Raw genomic sequence first — 22,098 nt, 5'->3', positions numbered from 1 at the left:
TGTAAAGCTTACTAACCTACTTCTTAATTATTTCTTAGCACATAAGATTACAAGACATTTGTTTCTCGTTAACTTCAGCAGAGCCAGGATTTATTCTTAAAGGTTTTTTTGTCTTTTGCTTCTACAGTGTGAAGTATGTGAACTACAGTCATGTTCTCTCACAGCACAGCATGCAGGTCAAAATGTTAGTCAGCGTTGCAGTACATAACTCTTTTGATAGAAAGGGTTTCAGGACTGTGGAGGGGCCAATGGGAGCAGCCTCCACGTATCCAGAACTTCAGGGGGGAAAAAAACACAGCATAAAACTTGAGTGCTCTCTCAGCTCTCCAGTTTCCCCATTTCCCCAGCTGAAAGTCTTTCACAGGAGCTGAGCTGCCACTGACTCCACCCTGATACTTAGATATTAAAAATAATTAAATTCATTGTTGTTGGGATATAAGTTTATATTCTTTTTTGTGCTACTGACTGCAATACCAGTTGTTCTTTCTGCTCCTTGGGCAGTTGATCATGGCTAGACCCTTTCTTTTCTAATATGCTTGCATATACATTTATAGTGCTTTAAAGTAATAGCTCCAAAACAATTAGGGTTTGTAGGCTGCATGCAGATGCATGCAAAAAAACAGAGTTCTCATCAAGAGCATAACTGCCTTCAGGCTCCTAATTAACCTTCAAGTAGCCATCTGCAGATAGTTTAAAAAGAAATTACTCAAAAATATTAGCTCCCTAGTTGTCCTTGAAATGAGAAATCTGAAATCATACACATTCCAGTGATGCACTTGAGTCACCATCCCTGGAGGTGTTTAAGAGACATGTAGCTTGGGACTTGGAGACGTGGTTTAGTGATGGCCTTGGCAGTGCTGGGTTAGTGCTTGGACTGGATGATCTTGGAGGTCTTTTCCAGCCTAAATGAATGTCTGATTCTATGTGACGGTGGTCTTTCACGAGACAGGAGTATGAGTCCCCGAGTTATATGTTCTTTCCCCTTTTTCATTTTGAGTCTTCTTTGCTCTGTTAAAATCCCAACATGGTTTTAAAAATTCCAGTTGATGCTAATTCAAAAATGTGTGTGACCCAATCCGTTATGAAGACTTCTGTTTTTTCTCTGGACAGCTGGTATGGATCTTTTTTTGGATACATATCTATTAATAAAAAATGCACAAGGAAAGAATATAGAGAGGCAGACCAGAAAATAATATTATATTCCCTGTACGAGTCCATTTGTGGCCTTGTGTAATATTGCCTCACTTTGGGCTTTCCGTCTTAAAAAAGCCAGTACTAAGGGAAAAATGCAGGTATAGAAAAGCAAAAAGGAGATCTGAAGTGCAGGGCACTGTGATACGAATTAAGTTAAAACAGGAATCTTGGAAACTGCTTGGAAAATGATGGCTGAAGGGAGATGATAATATGTAATTTGTTGCATTATAAAGAGGTTGGATATCCATTCCTTCTTATATCACAGGGATGTGGAGACACTTGAGGAACTTACTGAGTGATTCAGCAGCAGGTCTAAAGGAACTGCAAGGAATTACATTTCTGAACACAATAAGAGATTTTTTTTGTTTCAGATCAAATGTGTCAGTGGATTCAGAAGCAGTTAAGCAAGTTAATGGGAGAGAGGTCACAGCAACTAGGCAAAAATAATGATCTGACTGTAGTTTCCATCTCTGAAGTTTCCATCTCTGCTGATTCCCAGAAGGTGCAAAGACATACCTGGGGAATAATCACCGGGTATCTGCCTCTTCCTTTCATTTTTTTCTATAAACATGGGCTGTGGTTGCAGCCAGAGCTGGAGCACACGATTAGACAAACCCTGGGTCTGACTCAGGCTAGTTATTTTTGTGTTCTTAGTGCAGCACAGTCCTTAACATCTAACTAGAAAGATAATTTTAATTGAAAATGTGATTAACTAGGGAAAACTAATGGATGTGAGGTTTTTTTTACTTTCTTGTGGGCTTTTTAAATTGTCCTAAATTCCTCCAGAAGCCAACTTAGACCTTGTTTACTTCTCTTTCCAGCATTGCCTTAGGATATAATGTCAGTGGGAAAGAAGAACCCATTTATTATGAATGTAGAATTGCAGTAGGTAATTAGAGTAAAATGGCAGCTTTTCTAAACTCTGGTTTTTTGGCTGGAGGATTTAGATGAAAGAAAGTGATTTTACACTATTGTGTGTGATTTGTATGAAGTTATCCTGAATTTTGAATAAGAATTTCAGTTAAATGTATTTTGTTTCTAAAAATAAAAGTAAAGGAAAGGTAATTTTGCATGTTTCAGTAGCTTCAGGTAGGGTTTTTTTAATAGTGTAATCAAAAATTAAATTATGTTATATGTAAAGCCTGACGTCAGGATGATGGTAACATCCTTGAGAGTCACAGAATAACTGGGGTTGGAAGGGGCCTCTGTAGATCTGAAGTCCATCACTGTATATGTATATCTTTTACCGAATGTATATTTAAATACAAAAATTGCTTGAAACTAATTCTTTTTCAGGAAAAGCTTTGTATCCATGTTTTCACTCTGTTAATTTTTCTATGAGAGCAAAAACTTTGCCTTGTCAAAGAAATGTCATTGCTTTAAAGAAAGACCAGAAAACCCTAGAGGGAAAAGCGAAGAATCTCTTCTGCATTTCACTTGATTTCTTGATTTGTTTTTTTTTAATCTTGAGTAAGCCCTTTTGCAAGAATCTTAAGATAAACTGTCCAGAGAAATATTTAATTCTGAACAAGTCTTCATCAAAACTTTTTTTTTAACTTTCTCAACCACACCTCGTTTTCCCAAAAAACCCCAAGTATTATTAAAATTTTGAAAACAGCTTTACTAAGTTTATGGAATGTATCACCTGGCCATGTATTCTTCAAACCGTTTGGTTAATAGTGCAGTAATGTAACTAAGTTTATGATGGATGATGAAATTTGTGGAAGTATTTTTTCAGTAGGTTGGTGGTTGACAGTGGATGATTTATGATGATTCCACTCTGTGATTAGTGCATTTATATTCATTGTGTGTATTTTCTTCCCTTTAGTGCATGGTTCTTCTCTCTCTTTGGTCTCCAGTACTTCATCTATTTATTCGACAGTGAGTATAATTAAATGAACAGTTTATTTATTAATCAAAATTATTGAATTGACCGGTCTTATTGTGCTAATTTTGCCATTTAAGGAGGAGGAAAAGAAGCACTTTCTTCTGAATGCTGACTAGGAAAGAAGTTCATAAAGATGCCTGTGGATATTTAGCAGTATCCTTATTAAACACAGACTTCAGTGACCTCAAAGCAGCCATTGATTTTTTGAGTCAGTATTTTACACTGTGCTAAGTAGGTTTTGCTGCAAAGGACCTCAGTAGATTTGAGGAGATTTGAACTTCATTACCTTAAGTATCCCAAATTTTGCTGAATGAAGTAGTTCCATCCTTATATCAATGATCTGCTGCTAAAGAAGTTTTGAGGATACTTTTTAACGCACGGATATTAATAAATCTAAAGAGGTCATTTTGTTCATTATACCAGTAATATTTTCTCCACAAGTATGCATTCATTTAGGTTATCTGATCCTAAAATAAGGCTTACTGAAGTTTGAAAATACAGGGGTTTTTTTAAATGCATGTTGCCTTTGCTTATTTTCTTCTAATAGTCCCATGAAGGATTTTCCATTTAAACATCCACTACAAAAGACCTTGTAATTTAAGGCTTTACCTGTGCTGTAGCAGGAAGGTGAGGCTGCAACATCCAGACTCTGTCTTGCCTGGCTCTTACCTGCCTAGTTGGGGTTTCACTACAGTGACCCAGGGGCTTGGAAGGTTCCAGCCCACACAAGACTGTACAGAAATATTTGGTACCAATGATTAGTTCCCAGTGGCTTCACTGCTGTTAATATCCAAGTAGCCAATTAATGGTTTCTCTGTAATCCTGGCAGGCTGGGATCACTGTTTTGGTGTTTTCTTAAGGCACAACCCTTTTAAAAATCAGTGGATAATAATTCCTTCTGAAATATGTGGTAATTGAACAGGATCTTCAAATTCAAAGTCTTATGCAAGTATGATACATCTTTGCACTTACCATGCATCCACAGCTGAATTTGGGCATATGTAATACAGGAGTATATGGAAGACTGTTCTCTTGGAAGATCATCTGTAATAGTCTATAAAGTCTGTCAAGCCGGCATAGTGTTATTTAGCATTATTTTACATATATGTTTCACTGATAACAAGCCATATGTGTAACATGGCCTTAAGACCTCAATAATAAATTTAAAATACCACTTTTCGTTATTGGCCTTGCCTCAAGCAAGGTCCATAAAAAGCCAAAACAAATAAGGAAGGCTGGAAAAGAGACCTTTTTCTCTGGACTGCTGTTCATAACCATGGAAGCCACAAGGAGAGTACTCAGAGCTTCTGGTTTCTGTGCTCGCTGCCTAGGCATGAGTGGCCCCTAATAGTGTGGTTGGATGGGTGTCATTTTCCTGGTGGCTGGTAGTGGCCATGTTTGCATAAGGACAGTGGAGTGTGGAACTTTATACTGTATAGTTCTCTTTAGCTGACAACTTTGGTTAGAAATGAGCCATAGTAGCCACAATTTTATCGTGAAGACCACAACAGATAGTCAGTACATCCACTTGGCATCCTCTCAGAACTAGTATTGTGTCCTCACTTTTCCATCCCCACAGTGCCTAAGCAGTACCCCAGTGGAAGGAATTTTTTTTTTCCTATGTCATTTTGGAATGTCAAAACGTGATCTCTTTCCCATGCAGAGCTGAGCATGGGACAAAGGGAATTCCCTGGGATCAGCCATGTTCTGTGGCAGTCCTGGTTCTTCAGAGCCTCATGCCGTCCTTATGTACAGAGACAGGACTTCAGCATTCCAGGATTCAGGCTCAGAGGTGCCCCTGGTCAGCAGGCTGAAAGGTGGAGCCCAGATTCCTTCCTCTGGGAGGAAGTACTACACCAGCAACCTGTTTTCTTTTTGTTTGAGAGTAAATAAATTAAGAGATTATCTTAGATTGAATATGGATGTGGGAATTCAAAATAAGGAACTCACATTAGAGTTCTTGAAATGCAAAAAAAAATAATTGAAAATTTGCATAAATTTGTCAGGCTGGTTATGTTGTAATATCGTCACATATTTCCTTTCTTTTATTTTACAGCCTGAAGAGAAATGCCAGTCAGAGGTAAGAGCTCATGCTTTTTGACAAGCATAAATGTTCTGCTAAGGCACTCTGCATTGTGTATTGCTGTTGTATTTGTCCTTATTACAATGCAGTAAAGTGCTCTCTTAAAACATACAGATTCGGAAGCTTCGAAGAGAATTGGATGCTTCCCAAGAAAAAGTATCAGCTCTGACAACTCAGTTAACGGCCAATGTGAGTACAGCTCTGAGAACAAACATAAATGGGAAATGTATTTAGTGCACAAGTTGCCATCCAATCTTTTTAAGCAACAAAAAGTTTTCATGTGTATAACATTCAGTTCACATTAACGATGTGTTTAAAAAATAACTGCATATACGTATGGGACCTTACCAAAAATAACATCCTTTGTCCTACTAACTTATCCTATGCCTTTCTTTAAATACTGAATAATAATATTAATTTGGCTTTTTATATATATGTAAGCCATCTTTAGATCCTGAGAAAATCATTGAAGACAGGGTCTTTTTTTATAAATAGTGTCTTGCTTTGACATTTGGATGGAATGAGTTACAGATAAAGATTATAATTGGTCGGAGTAAAAATTGATAGAAACTCAGATTGAAATGCATTATATTTTTCTGTTGCATAAAGGTGTGGGTTAATGGCGTGAGAGGTAATAGTGGCATAAAGGGCTCTGGGTTAAAAAGTTAAGCCTAAGGAGTGGACATGGCTGACTTTTAACCAGTGTAGATGGTATTTCTGTTTGTTCCTTCGAGGAATTTGAGGGATAAGTAATTTAAGACACTTGGAAAAAAATATTTGGAAACCAGGAGGTGTTGAGGCAATACTGTATGACCCTGAGCGGGTTTATTTGTGTGATCCGTGCTGTAGTCACACATAGCAGAAATCTGGAACACAGAAGCTTGCAAGACAAATAAGCAATTCTAGAGTAAATAAGCTGCAGATGAACAGTCAGCAGATCAGATCTGGTTTATGGGAATGAATAAACATTAGAACATGTGTTGCTGGAGAGGACATTCCTGTCCATCAGCTCTCTGATTAGGTGGAATACAAAACTTGGGGCAGTAAAGGACAGGTTTCACTTGAGCAGTAACACCTATCACAAGAAGGGCTCAAGGGGAAATCTACTGTGCTGTTCACTGCAGGCATCACAGTGCTTCCTCCAGCTTGAAAATGGAACTGGCAAACCAAGAACACAGTTAATAGAGAAGCCAAATAAAAGGGCTTTGACTGCATGAAATCACTTAGTCACTGTCCCAAGAGGAAAAGAAAACAATTTAAAAGTCTTCCAAAAACTAAATCTTATATTTGCCTTTCAAATACAAAGGGAATGGATACATCAGTTGGTTTTCATGCAGAAGCTTCTTTTACATGTGAGAAAGCAGGACCAGATTCTCTTGCATATATTTTTAACCATATTGTTAAATAACCCAGCTTGTGTCCTTCAAACAAAGAACTTGTCAGCTGAGCAGCTCATGTGATTCTGCCTTGGCTTTATTGCATTCCCCTTCACGCAGTGTTTGGGGTCAATAGGCTGATACTCAACACAGGCCTGTCTCCAAGAGTAGTGAGTAGCACAGGCTACTCACTGCCTGGCCCAGCTGCTGTTAATTTGCTCAGGAATTTGTATGTGGTTACTACCACTCTCTTCATGAAGAATGGTTTTTAACATATGGTGCTGTACATTTTTGTTTGGTTTTGGGTCCTTTTGGGTTTTGTGGGGGTTTGGGGTTTTTTTGTTGTTTTGGTTTGGGGTTTTTTGTTTTGTTTTTGTTTGGTTGGTTGGTTGGTTTTTTGTTTGTTTGTTTATTTTTTTAAATTAGCATCATTAATTTTTTTTATAATATTCCATTTTTGCTTCGTTCACTTTACTAAAATTTCATAGTGTTTTATTCATGCTATTTAAACTTGTTACATTTGGACCTGCCCCTTATTTGTCTATAAATTGGCAACAGTCTACTGCAGAGATGTTGCTATAACTGTCCTACTAATAAATTTCTGTCTCTAGCCACCTCTTTTTCCATATGAAAGACAAAGTCTGTCCCCCAAAACATTAAGAGTAATAAATGCTGCTAGTTAAGATGCTGCTTTGTGGACATTTCCTTTACACACCATTCCTTTAATAAAATGGTCTTAAGTCAGGCAGTTCAAATTAATCTCTTTAATTTAATAATTTTTCCCTGAATTTCCTTACATAGACACTTCAACTTTTGATGCTTCTCAAGCCATCAAGGGCAAGAATTTGAAAACATTTGCTCCAGCTAGAAAGGGAAGATATTTTTTCCATAGTCCACTGAACAATTTCAAGATAGGAATAGTTTCGAGATCCAGTTTTGAAAGAGCAACTATTGTTTAAGGCTCAGGTCAAAGCATTAAGGATTTGTATCCTGTTATTAATCCATGCAGACCTGCTTGCCCATTTATTTTTTGCTTTTTCAAAGTATTGCTGAGGATTCCTGAATATCGGATTTGTTGTCCTCTGTTCATCCTCCCCAACAGAAGCTGTGCACTCTGTGTTTTTAAAATAAATATTTAGGTTCTCCTACATATGTAGTGTGAGGTTTTAAATTACTTTTTGCCATTTTCTCACAGTCTCAGCTCTGCTTATTTTCATAGGGGCTGATGGGAACGAGAGCTGCACATCCCCGTGTTATTTTACTGCTCATGTTTGTTTTCATTGTGAATGTGAGAACAGTTATTTAGGATAAGTCATCTGTGTGCTGCTGCTGAATAAGTCTGGAATTGCTCTGTGAAAGGTTTTGCCATTCTGTATATATTTAGGTGAGAAAATATAGAATATAAATCTTTCCGCTTGGAAAGATTTCACACAGTTTTACTTGTCATTGGGTGAATAGAATTACTTTTAATAGATAAATTAAACATTGTTTTCAATGGTTAGTATAGATTACTACGGCTGTTGAGACAAATCGATATTGAACTATGCCTGTGTTCAGTTATGTGTTCATACCCATGTATAGCTATAGAACAGTGCCATGTCATGCTACTAGATATACAGTTTCCTTCTATCAATTTCTTTTCCATCTTCTCAATCTACTTTTCCTTCCTTTTACTTCTCAGTCATTTTCGATACCTAGTTGATGTTTTTTATATAATTGACATTGGATTCTCCATGCTTCTTGGGAAAGGAAAAAGGGGTAATTGGCGCCAGGAATTTTGGATTATGTGCTGCGTGTTGACCTTGGTTGCAAGCAAGGTGCACTCAAATATTGGAGAAGTCTTTGAATTAGATGCAGGTCTATCAGCTGATAAAGTATCTGTTCTCCTGTTGGGGTAGCACAGTGACAACCTTCACCTCTGTGACTTCCAGCATCCTTTTGCCTTAAATATCCGCAAGGAAAATAATGATTTAGTTGGAGGGAAGTTTCTGCCTGACCTTTCTCTATATAAAAACTTGCTTTATGTTTTATTTACTGTTTTATATTTTATTTTATTCTTTTAGGGAATCCTCCTAAAACTTAAGAGTGGTGTTTTGTCCTTTTTTTATATAATCTTTATAAAAAGATTTTAGAGTTAATGGTTACGTGAAAAGCTTTGTGGCAAGAGTTATTTTAATTGTGTGAGGGTACCTGAAAACTGTCATTAAGTAACCTTATCCATGCTAATAATGGCTCACATAAAAAGTCAAAGTTTGATTTCAAAAATGGACAGCAGGAGATATTTAGAAATATGGATGGATTTGTCTCTTTTTCTTCTGTCCACTTTGCCTTTACATGTCAGTGCTAAGGGACATACTTAGATAACCAGTGACATCCTTCCATGCCTTTTTGGTATCAGGAATACTTCCAGGTGACAAGATGTAGTCCCTGAAGGGACCTTTAGAAGCCTTAACTTAATCTGTGAGATGTTTAAAAAAATAATTTAATATGTCTTTGTGTTTCAACAAAGTGGCAAAATGGTTTTTTCCATTTATCACAAGATAAGCAGCTTTCAACAACTGAGAAAAATATATTAACTGGATTATTTTGAGATATAGCTCTTCAAAGGACCTTAACTTCTAGGAACGCAGGAGGTGTCTTTGTTCTGGATGTGCTCTGGATGTAGGATTGCACGTTTTATAGAATACATGAGAATTTCAAACTGAAACTAAAGTATGTCTGAGGTAACTGTCCTGGCTATTGAAATCATGGTATCAAAGAAGTGGAAGTAGCAGCTGACTGAGGAGCCACCTCCATGGAATGTCCTACTGATGAGACAGGTCACAGCATTGCTGCTACATCTGTGTTTCCTAAAGTGCTTGGTGGCAGCTGCTGGTGAGCAGGGCATGGTTTATAGTCTAAAACTGCATCATTTATAGTGCACTGCTACTTGAAGTAGTACGTTTTCTAAAATTTGGAAATTGGTCTGTTAGCATTAGCACTTCTAATTTCCCACAGTTAAATGGTTCCTGGTAATTTGTTGGCAAGAATTTCCATAAGGTGTGCTCTGCTCTTGTGACCTTTTCTAATCAGTGTTATTTTCTCCGTATCATTTACACCACAAACAGTGTGATACACAAGATGGACTGGTTAAATACCTGCAGAAATGTTCTTGTTTGGGGGAAGGGAACCAAATCTCTTTTATGGTTTTGTTTCAGGCTCACCTGGTGGCAGCCTTTGAGCAGAGCCTGGGGAACATGACAATCAGACTGCAGAGCCTGACGATGACAGCAGAACAAAAGGCAAGCTTGAAAAACGTTTGGGAAGTCCGTATTTCTCTTCCCAGTGTTGTTGCTCGTGCTCCTTCTATACTTGTGGGTTTGAAAAAAAGTCACATACACAGTTTTGGTGATAGAGTAAAACGCAATTCAAAAATTAGAAAAAATACACGTTTTCTGCACTGTGATGTTGTGGCAACTGATCAGGTTATTCCTATATATTGTTGCTTTGGACACAAGTCTTCAGTATTGCATATTTTTCTAATATATTTTATCCCAATGCATCCACATATGTGCACATTCAAGAGAAATACCAAGAAAAATCCTTGAAATACTGGCAGCATTGGGTTTTTGGACACTATACCTGAATAGACATTATTTCTGCGTGTATCATAATACCCAAGCTGTTTTGCACCCCATTGAGGGTGTGCTTGCCCAGGTATTCCAGACCTCATTTTCAGCTTCTTGTACATATATATTCCATAAATTCACTATTAACTACCAACACTTAGACTGCAATGCAGCTTCTTTGGAGCTGCATTTTCCCATGGATCACCATATAGTTTTTTTTCTTGTTCAAGGACTCAGAATTGAATGAGTTAAGGAAGACAATTGAACTACTGAAAAAACAAAATGCTGCTGCTCAGGCTGCCATCAATGGAGTCATCAACACACCTGAGCTCAACTGCAAAGGTGAGACACAAGCACCACATACAGTGACTGCAGGGCTCAGCCCTCTTGGTAATGGCTGATGTAACCATCAGAGTTACCCAGTAACCAGTAATTTACACTGGAATAAATTGCTGAAGGAAGAGTTTGAAGGGTCTGAGATTTTAATCTCTCCATGAGAAACAAGGATTTGAAATACACAGTACATCCATTAGGATAAGTGGTTGTCAAAGTGTTTGTTTCCCTAAATGTTTCTTCACGATTGCGTAGTTGATACCACATATCAAATTTGTTACATAATTTTGGCAACACCCCTCATTCATGTTCAGGTCCTGGAGCTGCTCAACCCACAGACCTGCGAATCCGGAGGCAGCACTCCTCGGATAGTGTCTCCAGTATCAACAGTGCTACCAGTCACTCCAGTGTGGGAAGCAACATCGAGAGTGACTCAAAGAAAAAGAAGAGGAAGAACTGGGTGAGTGTGTTTTAACAGGTTGTGTGAGGTTTATATAGAATTGTCAGAACATGCACAGTGAAATCTTACCTGCCCAGCTCCTCCTTCTTCCCTCGTGCAACAGGTCAGCTCAAGGACTATGTGCTGTTTAAATCCTGTGTAAACTCTCTTTTGAAGGCTTAACTGAGTCCTAAGTGATGTATATCCTTGTGTTGACTCTGCATAGGATTGAATTTTAACTTAACAGCCAAAAGGCCAGTCTTAAATGTGAAATAGCTGTCAAAGAACAGTTCTGGCTAAAAATAACACGGTGTCCAACCCCTCAAGGAAAATGTGACATCTGTCATTAAAGTAAAACAAATCCACAAGAGGAGATCATTGTTGCATTTGTTGGGGTTTTTTTATTTTATTTTGGCTTTCTTATAAGTGAACATACTAAACACTTAAGAACTCTGTTTTGAGCATTACCATGGAGTTCTACAACAAAAAAAATGCCAATCTTTAAAAATTTATTGTGATGGACATCTCTTTTGCAAGGTTTTGCAATACTTACCTGTCATTTCCTATTTTTCCTTATTTTTCCTTCTTTGCTCATCATGTACTATGTACAAGGTACCCTGTACTGGAGGAAAGGTACATTATCTTAAACTCCATTTTCAATTAGACCATAACTGCCTTAGTGACCTAGTCTGATTGTAGTTTGGACTGAAGTCCGTAGATCCTTTATTGTAGCCAGTAAAACAATCTGCCCCTTTCTTCAACTGAATTTAAATCTCCCTGGATCTTTTGAGTGTACAGATAAATCTGTATAGATAAAAAATGTGGTTAGAGCTGGTAAAAGCTTCATTTGTATTTGCACAGTACCCTCTCAGACATGTTGATGAAAATCCCAAACTGTAAGAAATAGCTTCCTGAGCAGGTTCTTGTTTTTATTTCTCTTATCTCAGTGCTTTCATTTTGGTATTTCGTGGTACTGCCAGCTCCTTCACAACAGAAGCATTTCCACTCTGCCACTTAAATAGTTGGTTGAATGGAAACAACAGCTTCTCCAAATCCTTCTTGTGCTGGGTTGTGCATTAGTTAGAGACTAAATAAAGTAAATTGCTGTAACTTTTAAACTTCTAGAAATTCTAGTTTCTGACACAAACCTTTTGTAGTCATTAAGTCTTTGTTAATATAAACACTGTTTCAATTTTTACTTTAGATTCTATTTTTTGTTATTGTAACCTAGGATATGGTCCTACATCAGCCTACATTTCTCATTCATCGGATAACTGTTTTTAAAGAAGGTTAAGGAAACGTCTCCTTATTATAAAGATAAATAAATAAAGTTTTCATGAAGTAGAAGGAAGAGGGCAGTATTTTTACGTTGCTATTAAAAATTAGTACATCATTGTTATGAAATGAAGATTGAAAATTAAAACAGTAATTTACTGAGAAAAATATGTAAGTTGAATCTGATTCGCACATTCTTTATTGCACAAGTACTGAGGAAGTTCTCAGTCAGGATCTTTGTGTTATATGTGGAAGCAATGCACCTGTCCTTTCAGAGCTGAAACACCAGATTTTCAGCATTTCTCTTTGTCTGGCTTAGAAAGAGCTTTCAGCTCATATTAAGCTAGCCTGTGTACAATATGTAATTTACGATAGCCTTTAAAGGTGTTCATAGAATATCCTGAGTGGGAAGGAATCCATGAGACTCATCAAGTCCAAACCCTAATTCCACAAGGATTTAACTTTCAGGGCTATCTAAAAGTTAAACCATATATCTAAGGCATTGTCCAAATGCTTCTTGAACTGTTGAATTGTAACTTTGGGATAACATCAATTTGATTACACGACTAATAATTCTTTTTCTTGTTTGGAAAATGGCAGTCATATTACAAAAGGTTGGTTTAGTTGCAGATATGTAGAGAAGATGCAGTCTTTTCACATAGTGAAATACCTGTTGCTGCAAGCAAAAGTGCATTATTAACTTGGCTGTTAGCCAAAGCATTCCTTTCTGAGCTAAGGAGAAAATGTAATTTAAATAGTTAAGAGAGTTTGGGTCTGGTGTCTTCCTCAAGTAATGCAAAAAATGTCCATATGTGGTTTGAAACACCTGGTTTTGGAAAACACAGGGCTCCGGTTTTAAAGTAACTGTTGGTCTTCGTTGATCAGTGGTTGTGTTTGTCTTAGAAATCCAAAACTTCCCTTATCACTGGCTTTATCTGTTAAAACATGTCTTTTTTCCTTCCCCCACTTCCTTTTGCTTGCACTTCTTCCGGCAGGTCAACGAGGTAAGGAAGACCTACTTTAAACTACAAGATACAAAGCTAACCCATCCATTTGCATCACTAACCATTTCAGCATCATTAACCTTGGCTGAGCCATGTGCCAGCACAGCTGCAAGTCGTTACAACACTGCTTTAAATCTTGTTGCACTGAACAGAATTTGCTTCAAATAGTTTTTAAAAAATAGGAAGCATTCATATCCACTCTTATTGACCTTATTAATCTCATAAAATAGACAAAGGAAAAAAAGCTTTTTTTATTTTTCACCTGTCTGAATATATATGTGAGTATGGCTGTAGCATTTGGAGTATTTGCATGTTAGAGTTTTTACTCTGTGGCTTTTTTTGCCTGGTTTCACTCTTAATGATGTACCTACTGTTGTGGTCTTGTTTTTTCAGCTACGCAGCTCCTTCAAGCAAGCTTTTGGGAAAAAGAAATCTCCCAAGTCAGCATCTTCTCATTCAGATATTGAGGAGATGACTGATTCCTCATTGCCTTCCTCACCAAAGCTACCACACCACAACACCACTGTTTCAACACCATTGCTGAGAGCTTCCCATTCCAATTCTCTGTAAGTGATTTTTTTAATTTTTAAACAGAAAATTGAGTGGAAGGCATCTTGCTGCATTGGTAGAGGAAAGGAGACATCCTTTTGGAGAGATCCAGTATTTTTTTCCATGCTAGCTTGACAGCACATCTCTAGGCCTCTGCATAGAAAGAAGCAGAGGCAAAATACACCATCCTGTCCTCTTTGGTTCCTCTGTGTAAGATTCTGCACATCTATATGAGCCCTGCAAGAGTCCAACAGCTGTTCAGCTGCATGCACTGCTCAAACCAGCTGTTCACCACGAGGCCTCAGCACAAGACATGCTTGGACCAGACAGGGTTGTCCTGTGGATCAGGGCTGGTCTGTTACCACTGATCTGTCTCTCTCCCAAGTATCCCTTACATTATCTCCTGGGGGAGATGTGGGGCTGGCTGTGTTCTGAATAAAATCCTTAATCCTGTCATACTGGCAGAAGAATGAGCAAAGATCACTTCTAACTAATGCCTATTTTGAATGTTCTGTAGTCAAAGGAGATTACAGGCAGAGGACAGAAATGTTGAATTTGTGTATTAAGGGAATTAAAGATACGTAAGCTGAGTCCCAGCCCAGTACCTTTGCGTTAGTGTCCAGGAAGCCAAAAATCATTGTGTCATTACTGGAGTGTAATTTGATATTTCATTGGGGTTCTCTCTCAACAGAACATACTGAGTATGAAGAGCATTTATAACCAGGGTGACCTTGATTTGCAAAAATAAATTGGATGTCTTGCTGTTAATGAAATAAACTAGGTCCGATTGGGGTTTTGTTTCTCTGTTGCCTAATGACAGCACATATTGTACTATTCTGCCATGATGAGTTCCCAATTAAGTTGACAAATTCAGATAAAGGTAAGGAAATCAAACAGCATGGTTTAGTGATACAGGGGAACTCCTGTAACAGCTTGTGCTTGGTGAATGGAGGTGATCACTCCTCTTTTCTTCTGTAGTTCCCCAGCCACCTGTGCCTGGTCCTTTCCTTGGCCACCTGTGAAATAAAGTTAAACAACTCCCTTACCACACTGTTCTGAGTCTAAACTCACATTTTGGAATGTGTTTGGAAAACTTAGTAAAACAGGTTTTATGTTAATTCTGTCAGCAATTTTTTCACTTGAGTAGGATAAATAAATACAGAAACTTGTAACAGAGAGTATTGTGAAACATCTAATTACCAGACAGCTTCTGACCTTGCATAGGTCATCCAAAGCTTCCAGGCTGATTTCAGAACAAATGCATTGGACTAATTCCCCTTCACTTGTTTTCACATGAAGAGATGGAAACAATAGCAATAGTTTCCAGCTGTATAACAGTGATGAAGTGTTGGTAGCAGAAGATAATCCCCTATGATTTTTGTTTTAAAGCTTCTTCAGTCTCTTGAGCCTAACTCAGTGCATTTCTGGTGACTACAGCAAGTTGTGCTTTAGAACTCTTAGGCCAGAAGATTGTCAAATGATGATCCCATCTGTCGTCAGTCAAAACGTTGTGTGCATGCATCTCACCTTGACATGAGAGGCAAAAGGACAAACATGAGAAAAAGAGTAAATAGTGAGTAAATAAAGAGTAAGAACGGAGGGAAGGCCAGAGCACAAGTAAGACTTGTGTATTTTGGCTTATTGACTTTTTGGTGGGGAAACTGTCTCTCATTAACCTGATTTAGGGAGAGACGTGAAGTGAAATCTCCCTCAAAGCATGCAGCTGTGTAGTTGATCTTTATATAGATACAGTTACGAATGTGCTGAAACGTTACTCACTCAGAAGCTTTTTTTTTTTTTCTGTTTTGTGGGAGGAGGGAAGAAAAATGCCACCAAAAATTTTTTAAGCATGAGTTCTTTAAAGCAAGCGGGAATTTATCATGCTTGAATAGGTATAGAGTTCCAAAGGCCTCCAGAACAGTTCAGGGAAACCCAGCTGTGCACACCTGGTGAGCTTTAAATCTGTCTGTGAACTCATCAATCTCCAACCAACTGCTGTTAACTGCCTGCACCCCCTTAATTTATTTAGATTTTGGCTTTAGAAGTTTTCTTTTATGACAACTACCATGAAAAAAATGAAGACTATCCAATAGTAGGTGATTTCCAGAATTCTATTTCAGATGCTGATTAAAGAAAATTAACCCTCAGACATATTTATTTCATTAGTCTCTAATGTTTCCATGACCTGTTTAATATCTGATTTATGGTATCACTGGAGAAGCACCATCAGAAAAGTAACTAACGGTCTCATTCAGTGTCTGTTTTTCCACCTCGTCCAGTATTTCTGAGTGCACTGACAGTGAAGCTGAGACAGTGATGCAGTTGAGGAATGAGCTGAGAGACAAGGAGATGAAGTTGACTGATATTCGCCTGGAAGCCCTGAGCTCTGCTCATCAGCTAGACCAGCTTCGGGAGGCCATGAACAGAATGCAGGTAAGAAAGAGCCACCCCAAATATTGCAGCCCGTGTTGTGTGGTAAAGTTTGGCCAACATGCTACGCAGTAAAGAAGGTAAATTTGAAGTTTTTGAATGCCTACTGAAAGTTGTATTTAGGTTTGTACCAGTGTTAATCCTTGTACCTTCATTAAAAGTCAGCTTGAACATCTGAATTTTGCTGCCCGTGACTGCAGCTGTAACTGTTCCAACCCCAAAATGGGGAGATCATTTTGTTGACTGTCAACAAACTCTTAAAATGTTTCCATGCTCTCTGTCTTAATGTAGTTGCATTTCAGTGTTAAGTGAATTCCCACGTATTAATGTATTCTAGGATACTTTGAAAAGTTTCATGGAAGGGACATTGTAATAATTGAAATCCTTAATTTATTAAGATCAATTAAAACATTGTGAAAACTGCATTTCTGCTAAATTACGATTTATTTCTAAGTTACTTATGTTGCTATCTTTTAAGCATGTTTTCACTGTGCCTTCTAACATCTGACTTCTCTTTTCTAGAGTGAGATTGAAAAATTAAAAGCAGAAAATGATCGGCTGAAATCTGAAAACCATGGCAGCTGCAGCAGGGCCCAGTCTCAGGTTTCCATCTCCTCCTCTCCGAGACATTCAGTGGGTCTCTCTCAACACAGTTTGAACCTCACGGAGTCAACCAGTCTCGGTGAGTTTAATGAGAAAGGTGGTGGGCAGGTTTTATCCTGTATTTGGAAGACTTGCGTTGATTAGCCATGGAAAAATGAAAGCATGAGAATTATTAGCAGTCAAGGTGTGGAAATATGTCACGAGCTGGCACGAAGCCTTCTTTTAAATATCGTCATAGGTCTGCTACACCCTAGGTGGGAGGTGTCCAATTATGACCTCAGCTGTGAGAAGTCATATTTAAAGCCATTTAATGGTGCACATTAGCCAGGGGGATATATCATAGGAAGGAAAATATAGAGAAACTGACTAATAATTTTCGATGACCTTTGCTTTTTAAGAGCATTATTTGGTTAGGGAAATCAGTCAGTCAACCCGGTTCTTGTGTTTTACCTCGGGGCATGTGAAGCCCATACATGTTGTATTTGACTACAATAAACCAGAGTATTCTTCATTGTTATTAAGATCCAGCTGTGAAGCTGTTGATGTTTCCTGTTCACAGACATGCTGTTAGATGACACTGGAGATGGCTCTGCCCGGAAAGAAGGAGGCAGGCATGTCAAAATAGTCGTCAACTTTCAGGACGAAATGAAATGGAAGGAGGTGAGCTATGTTTCATCACCAGCTTTGAAATACAAGTGACTTTGGAACGCGCCAGGGAATTCAAATTTGCAAAGGTGGTAATGTCACAATTTGAGCCTTTCAGTAGTATCTCTGTAAATAAGGCCACTCTTTTGGTTTCAAGGAGGTCAGGAGACCAGTCTGTACCTTGGGATAGCATCTGTTTAATACTGGTATCTTCGAGGCTGCACAAAGCTTGTAAAAGATCATCCAGCTCCAACCTTCCTACCAGGGGCAGGACACCTTCCACTAGACCAGGTTGCTCAAAGCTCCATCCAACCTGGCCTTGAACACTTCCAGGGATGGAGCAGCCACAGCAACTCTGGGCAACCTGAGAGTGAAAAGCAAAACTCCTGGGCTGTACTGTTAAACTTAATACAATTTTAACTAATAATGAAAATGATCCAATTTATGGATAGAAAGTGCACTGAAATGCTGGAAGCACCAATCTTCTGGAAGAACTGGGCAAATCCAAACTGGAAGAACTGAGCAAATCCAAACTGGGAGATCTATACCTTATCATTCTAGTTCAAGTTGTCCTCTCTGGTACAAGTATCCTGTTTTGAATGACATTTTTCAGATGTTTTCTATTCACAAGTAATTGGAAGAATCCTAAATACCCAAATAAATTTCAAATATTGTAAAATTGCAGCCTGTCTCATGTACATGCATGAATGTACTGCAGGATCTTTGCCAAGCAATGACCTTACCATATCACACTTTTGAGTACCTGTAAAAGTGTATTTAAAAAATAAGTTCATGTCTTTCGGGGGGGGAAAGAGACACAAAAATTTAAATAATTGGAAATAAAATGGACTCAGCAAATCTTTCCATTAAATACCAGTTATGCATTAGTTATTAGAGCTCTGGATAAGCAAATTAGCAGTGAAACTGCATTGGTAATTCTATTGGACTTCACTGTGCTCAGAGTGAGTTAAGTTGCCATGTGGAAATGGTTCTTTACATTTTAGTTACACTTCAAGTCTTATGATAGAAATTAGCTTTTCTTCAATTAACGTTTCACAGTGAGTGTGGCTATAGAAGAATAGAAAAATTTTATTTGTTCTGGGTTTTTTTATCTACATTAGAAATCAGTTACACAATTATCAAAATGCTGTGATATATCAAACATAACACAGAAGTTATTATATATAAATATAACTTTTTCTCTATTACTACTTATACATATAACTGTGTATAATTCATATATATATGTATTTAGATTTCTATGCCCTCGGGAGCATCTAGAAGGAAATAGGATAAACTTTGCAACTGTAACAGCTTTGATTGTGAAGTCATGGAAAAATGAACTTGACATCTATTTTTCTGTCTAGAATACTCCTAGAAGTCTTTCTGTCTTTTTACTAAGCTGTAATTCTCTCAGGGGTTTTTGAATTGTTCATGGATTGATTAACAAATACTTTTTACTTAACATCAAGACCACTTGAGTATCCTTTAGAGTTGTGACTTCAACACTGGAAAAAATGTTTAGTATATGAAAAGGCCTTCATATGGCTTTCAAAATTCACCATACAGAGTACTAAAGATGCACCATTATTTAAAAATAAAGATAAAGCAGGGGTGGTGGGGAAACCAGCATTTTAATTATATTAAACATCCTTGTCTGATACAGTTATTTCTGTGCCTTTAGGATTCAAGGCCTCGCACCTTCCTCATAGGCTGCATTGGAGTCAGTGGCAAGACCAAGTGGGATGTTCTGGATGGGGTTGTGAGACGGTTGTTTAAGGTTAGTGAGCACAATTTGCTGTGAGCCCCAATTCTCCTATTATTAGATTTTGATGGTACCAAACTATATTTAACTTGCTGGGATAAGTACTGGTATAGCATAGAAGAACCTCACAAGGATTTCAGTGCTGCCTAACTTCCTGTGTCTCTTTCTCACCCTAGGAGTACATCATCCATGTGGATCCCGTGAGCCAGCTTGGACTGAATTCAGACAGTGTCCTGGGCTACAGCATTGGAGAAATCAAACGCACTAACAATGCAGAGACCCCTGAGCTGCTGCCCTGTGGTTATCTGGTTGGAGAAAACAACACTATTTCAGTTACCATCAAAGGTAATTACACCTGACTGTCTGTTGGAGGTCTCACTAATCACAGTTTTATCAAGGCTTGCTGTGTTAAGAAACTCAGAGCAGTAGAAACGTTTTACTGTGCTGCTTCTTCCTGTTCCTAGCTTTTATTTACTTCCTTCTATTTTCATTTGATAAAGACAGCACTAAGCCTATAATTTCAGCAAGTTTTCAACCTATAACAATATGAATAATTACACACACAGCAGCTTCTCCACAAATGTTGAGCTGATGCCTGAAGTTGTCCTGGAGAAGATCTCACACCACAAAGGATGTAGTGGAGCTGTTTGAGCAGCAAAGTACCTTCCAAATACATACGTTAAGCCTCAAAATTTCATTACCTCTTTGTAACACCTGTAGTTGTTATTTCCTTCATGCAAAGTGGAAAAAAGTATCTTGATTTGCTTCCCTGATTGATCTCACCCAAGAGTCCCTCTTTAAGCAGCAGGAAGGAAGGATCCCAAAGTTTATGGGATATAAACTGTAAAAAAATCTGTATTTTTCCAAATGTATGGTTTTCAGAATTCGCATCAGTTTTGTTCTCTAATACTAATAAAAATTTCATACTTATATTTCTCATATGGTTTCTCATTTGGTTTCTCTGGGAGCCATTTTTTATGAAAACTATACTGTGAAATTAAGTTTAAGGAGAAAACCCTCAACTGCTGCATTTTGAGCATCAGTTTGCTCGAAGTTACACCAGTGAAATCTCAAGCACAGATCTGCGTTCAAGTTGAGAGCACTGCCAAACATTCTACAGATCAACTTTGAAATTTGACTGTACCATTTGACTGAAAGCACTTTGATTTTTGACTATTGGTGTAAAAAAGCAGTTACGTGGGTAGTAAATCTGTGGGCAGGAAGACAATATGACCTGTGAAATACCTCAGTTTGTTGAGGTTTGACATGAACCTAGGATATCCTGTTTACATAAAATACATTGTCCAGTCATAAATCCTAATTGAAATATTGCTTAAGGTGTAGCTGTGTCTGTAAAGCTGCAATTTGAGTTTATATTTAACTTGCATCGGCTTGACTTGTGCCTTGAAGGATCATATGTGATAACAGTTTTCAATAAAATAGAAATGTATTTAATCAATTTATGGAAAATCACTTACATATACCTTTGAGATATAAAGCTACCTATATAAATATTTAATATTCTGAGTAACCACTGAGGTGCAAACATTTCTCTGGGTGATCTGCCAACTTCACTTCCTGCTGTTTATTTTGAAGCACTGTGTATTTTCCCTGAGCCAATTCTGCCTAAAGTGACTGCTGACATGGCATAAATGCTTATCGGTAGGAGTTTTCTGTTAGAAGAGATAACTATCAGCATACAGAGAAGGAGTTTAATTACAAGCATTTGGGAAAGTAGGGGGAGTTGATGATAGCTGGGGTTTTTTTTTGTCTACTGATCCAAAAGTAAACAGGTACATTCTGGATGAATGCATGGTGAAATGCTGTAAAATGGATGTTTTGGGCATGAAAAATGTGGCCTGGAATCATTTAGTGTGGCAGCTTTCAAAGGGCCTTAGGGATGCAGCTGAGTACTTAGAAAAACTGAAGGAGGATCCAGACCAAGCCCACAGGTCATTTCTGCACTTGTTTTATCAGCTTTTTGTGTTCCTCTCTCAACTACGAGGGATACCAGAGTGGGGAAGGAGTTTATCTCTGAAATGAGAAATAGCTTGATCAGGTCAGATCTACATCTGCTGTACATAAGTGTTATTTTGGGTGTTTCTTCTACTATTATTTGGCTCAGGTACATTCACAAAGTCTTGATTTATTCAAACTCCACTAACAGGGCTGCTTTTCAGCATTACAACTACTTAGTCAAAAACCAAAAAAAGAAAACCAAACTTTTAAAAATGTGGGTAATTTGGGTAAAAATTGGGACTGCTTCTAGATGAGGAGTCTTTTTCTGTTGCAGGTATCTGTGAGAACAGTCTGGACGGTCTGGTGTTTGAATCCCTGATCCCAAAGCCTATCCTGCAGCGTTATGTCTCTCTCCTGATGGAACACAGGCGGATTATCTTATCTGGCCCCAGTGGCACTGGGAAAACATACCTGGCAAACCGTTTGTCTGAGTACATGGTCCTCAGAGAGGGCAGGGAGCTGGCTGATGGCATTATTGCAACCTTCAATGTGGACCATAAATCCAGTAAGGTGAGGACACAGAAACCATCCTTGCACAGTTCATCCCACCATATATCTGAAATGAGACTCCTCCTCTATCAATCCATCAAAAACTCATTTTGGACTTACCTTTCTTTTTAAAGCATTGTCTCGATCCTGAAGGAAATAATATTTAAGGTTTTCAGAATTGCAAATTCTCCTAATTATGGGCCTGGAGTAGCAGGCTCCCAGGTGTGTATTTAAACACCTAAAGGTGTCACGAGTTTCAAGTGGTTAGGAGCCTGAGAACTGCCCAGAAAGTTAAACACCTGCGTAAAATTCCCAGAGACTTAAGCAATCCCTATTGCATGTGGGCATTTTGCCCAAAACTCTCAAATGCATCTCTAGGCTGTTAAGAGTTTCTGCAG

General features: G+C 38.1%; 1 protein-coding gene across 14 annotated transcripts in view; it reads left to right on the top strand.

The window, feature by feature from the left end:
* Positions 1-22,098, top strand: part of NAV2 (neuron navigator 2) — a 388,787-nt gene that overhangs the window by 353,530 nt on the left and 13,159 nt on the right. For 10 of the 14 annotated variants that reach the window (XM_027662067.1, XM_027662068.1, XM_027662066.1 and 7 more), the window contains 14 exons: positions 3,023-3,075; positions 5,139-5,162; positions 5,280-5,354; positions 9,739-9,822; positions 10,380-10,491; positions 10,797-10,942; positions 13,192-13,200; positions 13,594-13,766; positions 16,029-16,182; positions 16,702-16,861; positions 17,342-17,442; positions 19,112-19,207; positions 19,369-19,537; positions 21,486-21,721. In XM_027662067.1, the coding sequence (XP_027517868.1) occupies positions 3,023-3,075; positions 5,139-5,162; positions 5,280-5,354; positions 9,739-9,822; positions 10,380-10,491; positions 10,797-10,942; positions 13,192-13,200; positions 13,594-13,766; positions 16,029-16,182; positions 16,702-16,861; positions 17,342-17,442; positions 19,112-19,207; positions 19,369-19,537; positions 21,486-21,721 (1,592 nt within the window). The remainder of the gene's footprint in view (positions 1-3,022; positions 3,076-5,138; positions 5,163-5,279; positions 5,355-9,738; positions 9,823-10,379; positions 10,492-10,796; positions 10,943-13,191; positions 13,201-13,593; positions 13,767-16,028; positions 16,183-16,701; positions 16,862-17,341; positions 17,443-19,111; positions 19,208-19,368; positions 19,538-21,485; positions 21,722-22,098) is intronic. The other 4 variants (XM_027662060.1, XM_027662057.1, XM_027662056.1 and 1 more) reach the window with 1 other exon arrangement.

Source organism: Corapipo altera, unplaced genomic scaffold (genome assembly GCF_003945725.1).
Source record: "Corapipo altera isolate COAL_440 unplaced genomic scaffold, ASM394572v1 RXGC01000072.1, whole genome shotgun sequence".
In the NCBI taxonomy this organism is placed as follows: domain Eukaryota; kingdom Metazoa; phylum Chordata; class Aves; order Passeriformes; family Pipridae; genus Corapipo; species Corapipo altera.
This window is presented reverse-complemented; position numbering and strand designations above follow the sequence as displayed.